The sequence below is a fragment of the Gekko japonicus genome, unplaced genomic scaffold (genome assembly GCF_001447785.1).
Source record: "Gekko japonicus isolate JY-2015 unplaced genomic scaffold, Gekko_japonicus_V1.1 scaffold971, whole genome shotgun sequence".
NCBI classification, from domain to species: Eukaryota; Metazoa; Chordata; class Lepidosauria; order Squamata; family Gekkonidae; genus Gekko; species Gekko japonicus.
The window spans coordinates 21294-23933 of record NW_015173151.1 but is presented as its reverse complement, the minus strand read 5'-3'; the positions used below and the strand labels follow the sequence as shown (position 1 = coordinate 23933).

Below are 2640 nucleotides of genomic sequence, written 5' to 3'. Positions count from 1 at the left end.
GCATCAGTGGTTGGGGCATAGACTTGGATTACTGTGATGTTGAATAGTGTGCCTTGGAATCGGACCGAGATCATTCTGTCATTTTTGAGATTGTATCCCAATACTGATTTTTGTACTCTCTTGTTGACTATAAAGGCCACACCATTTTTTCTACGAGATTCTTGGCCACAGTAGTAGATATAATGGTCTTCTGAGTTAAATTCGCCCATTCCTGTCCACTTTAGTTCACTGATTCCTAAGATATCGATGTTCAGTCTTGCCATTTCATTTTTGACCACGTCAAGCTTGCCTTGATTCATAGATCTTACATTCCAGGTTCCTATGTAGTATTGTTCTTTGCAGCATCGGACTTTCCTTTCACCATCAGACACCTCCACAACTGAGCGTCCTTTCGGCTCAGTTTAGGTCTTTTTAATTTGTCATTAACTCCTAGCAGTAATGTAGAACAATTTTGAGAGAATTCAGACTTCTGAAAACTGAGCAAAAATGTATACAAGCTTCCCATTTCTTGAATCATAGTCACCCGTTGACTTGCAAACCTGCTTCAGCATCCAGTTTCAGAATTATTTCCCCAAGCATCAACATTGGCAATATTTTCTGATTTCATCTGATTTCTCTTACAAGCCTTCTAATTCCAGCTCCCAGATTCACTGAACCTGTAAATAAAAAAGACTGGTTGAAATTGTTTTCAGCCAGATTTCACTTCCTGTGGCATATATACACATTATTTCTGATCAAACAAGTCTAATAAGCTTTGGACATGTTAAAAACAACAACAACCATAAAACATTACAAAAATACCAATGGAAGATGCTATTTTGCTTTCATTTTAAAATCTAAGATGTTTGATTTGTCTGTTATGGTCAGTGGAACGGAACTGAAATGAACTGACTAAAGATTACAAGAGTTAAAATACATATTGACATAGACATCAAGAGATCCCTGTTTCAAAACATGTTTAGTTTTCTTAAAAAACAGCAGCAGCAGCAACAATGCTATGCTATTAAGCAGGTTGCATTCAACGAGCTTCTCTGCTACTGAAAAAAGGAGGAAGGGTCATGGAAGCAGCATGTACAAAACTATGAGGGACAGAGTTTGGAAGTCAGATGGCTGAGACTGAGTGAAAAATAGTTTTCATCTGCCAAATCATCATCTTTTCTTCCTCCACTTCTCTTTAGTGCATATTTTAACTGTCATCTATACTTTCTGCTAGGTATAGATGCATCACATCAAGCAGACAGAGCATACAAGCAGTCAGTAGGAATGGGTATTGCTTCGTTAGTAGCAGTGATAGTAATTCCCAGGTGGTTTCTTTTTCCTTTTTCGTTTTTCCTTTTTCGGTTACAGCTCTGTAGCGCCATGACCGTAAGTGACAGAGAAAATGTTTCTGGAACAATCGTGACTGAGTTTGTGTTGCTTGGCTTCTCTAACCACCAGGAAATGGAGGTCCCACTGTTCATCCTCTTCCTGACCATGTACGTGCTGACAATAATGGGCAATGCTCTGGTCATTCTCTTGATCCATCTTGATGCTCGCCTCCACACTCCCATGTACTACTTCCTCAGCAACCTCTCTTGGTTGGAGATCATCATCACCACCACAGTCACACCCAAGTTGCTGAGCCTTCTCATCTCAAAGACAAAGACCATCTCCTTCTTTGGTTGTGCTGTCCAACTGACATTATATTTCCTTGCTGGAACTACCGAAGTCTTGCTCCTTGGGGCTATGTCTGTGGACCGATACTTGGCCATCTGCAACCCATTACGCTACACAGCTATCATGAGTAACCGAGTCTGTATGCTCATGATGTTTTCCTGCTGGATGGGAGGCATTGCTTGCATTGTGGTGGGTACAATTTTCAAAGCTGGCCTGCCTTACTGTGGCCCCAATGTCATTGATCATTTCTTCTGTGACACAAGCCCCTTGACACAGTTGCTGTGTGCAGACACCACCCTGATTCAAGTTGTAGAATTAATTACATCCTGCTTCACACTGCTGACCTCTGTTTCTGTGACGGCTGTCTCCTACGTCTGCATCATTGTCACAGTGATGAGGATGCCCTCAGCTGAAGGTAGAAAGAAAGCCTTCAGCACCTGCAGCTCCCACATCACTGTAGCTTCACTGTACTATGGCAGCAGCATATTCATCTATGTTCGACCAGCCGGCAGCACTTCCATGGATTTCAATAAGGTGGCCACTGTACTCAACACGGTGGTAACACCTTTACTCAACCCTATCATCTATAATTTTAGAAACAAGGTGGTCAAGGATGTGATGAGGGATACAGTGAAGCGCATTGGTGGTTCATTAGTGAAGACAGTTTGATCAAGCACCATTCCCTCCATCTCTGCACAGGAATTTTGTTGTTTACATACAGCTGGGCTAAACAACACAACCTCTCTTTTATGGCAAAATAGTTCTTCAGGTACAGGAGACTGCAAGAGGCTTTACACAATATGTTTTAGTAGCCCCTTGCTTGGCAGCTGGTAGTCCCTAGAATGGCAGAAGCCTCTTATGATGGCTGGAGCCTGGAGATGGTACAAAAATCCACTCTTTTCTGGTGTCTTCACCACCAGCATATAGGGAGGACAGCCCTAATCGTCTGCTGAAGAAACGAGTTGTAGCTTCTAGTTCAATATT

The 2640-nt window shown here is 42.1% G+C and overlaps 1 protein-coding gene across 1 annotated transcript; it reads left to right on the top strand.

Moving 5' to 3' along the window:
* Window positions 1–1359: 1359 nt before the first annotated feature.
* Window positions 1360–2325, top strand: LOC107119777 (olfactory receptor 6M1-like). Its single transcript, XM_015422371.1, has one exon. The coding sequence runs from the start codon at window positions 1360–1362 to the stop codon at window positions 2323–2325; it is 966 nt and encodes a 321-aa protein (XP_015277857.1).
* The last annotated feature ends 315 nt before the right edge of the window (window positions 2326–2640 follow it).

Coding starts and splice junctions, on each gene's coding strand:
- LOC107119777 (XM_015422371.1), top strand. CDS start 1,360: ATGACCGTAAGTGACAGAGAAAATGTTTCTGGAACAATCGTGACTGAG.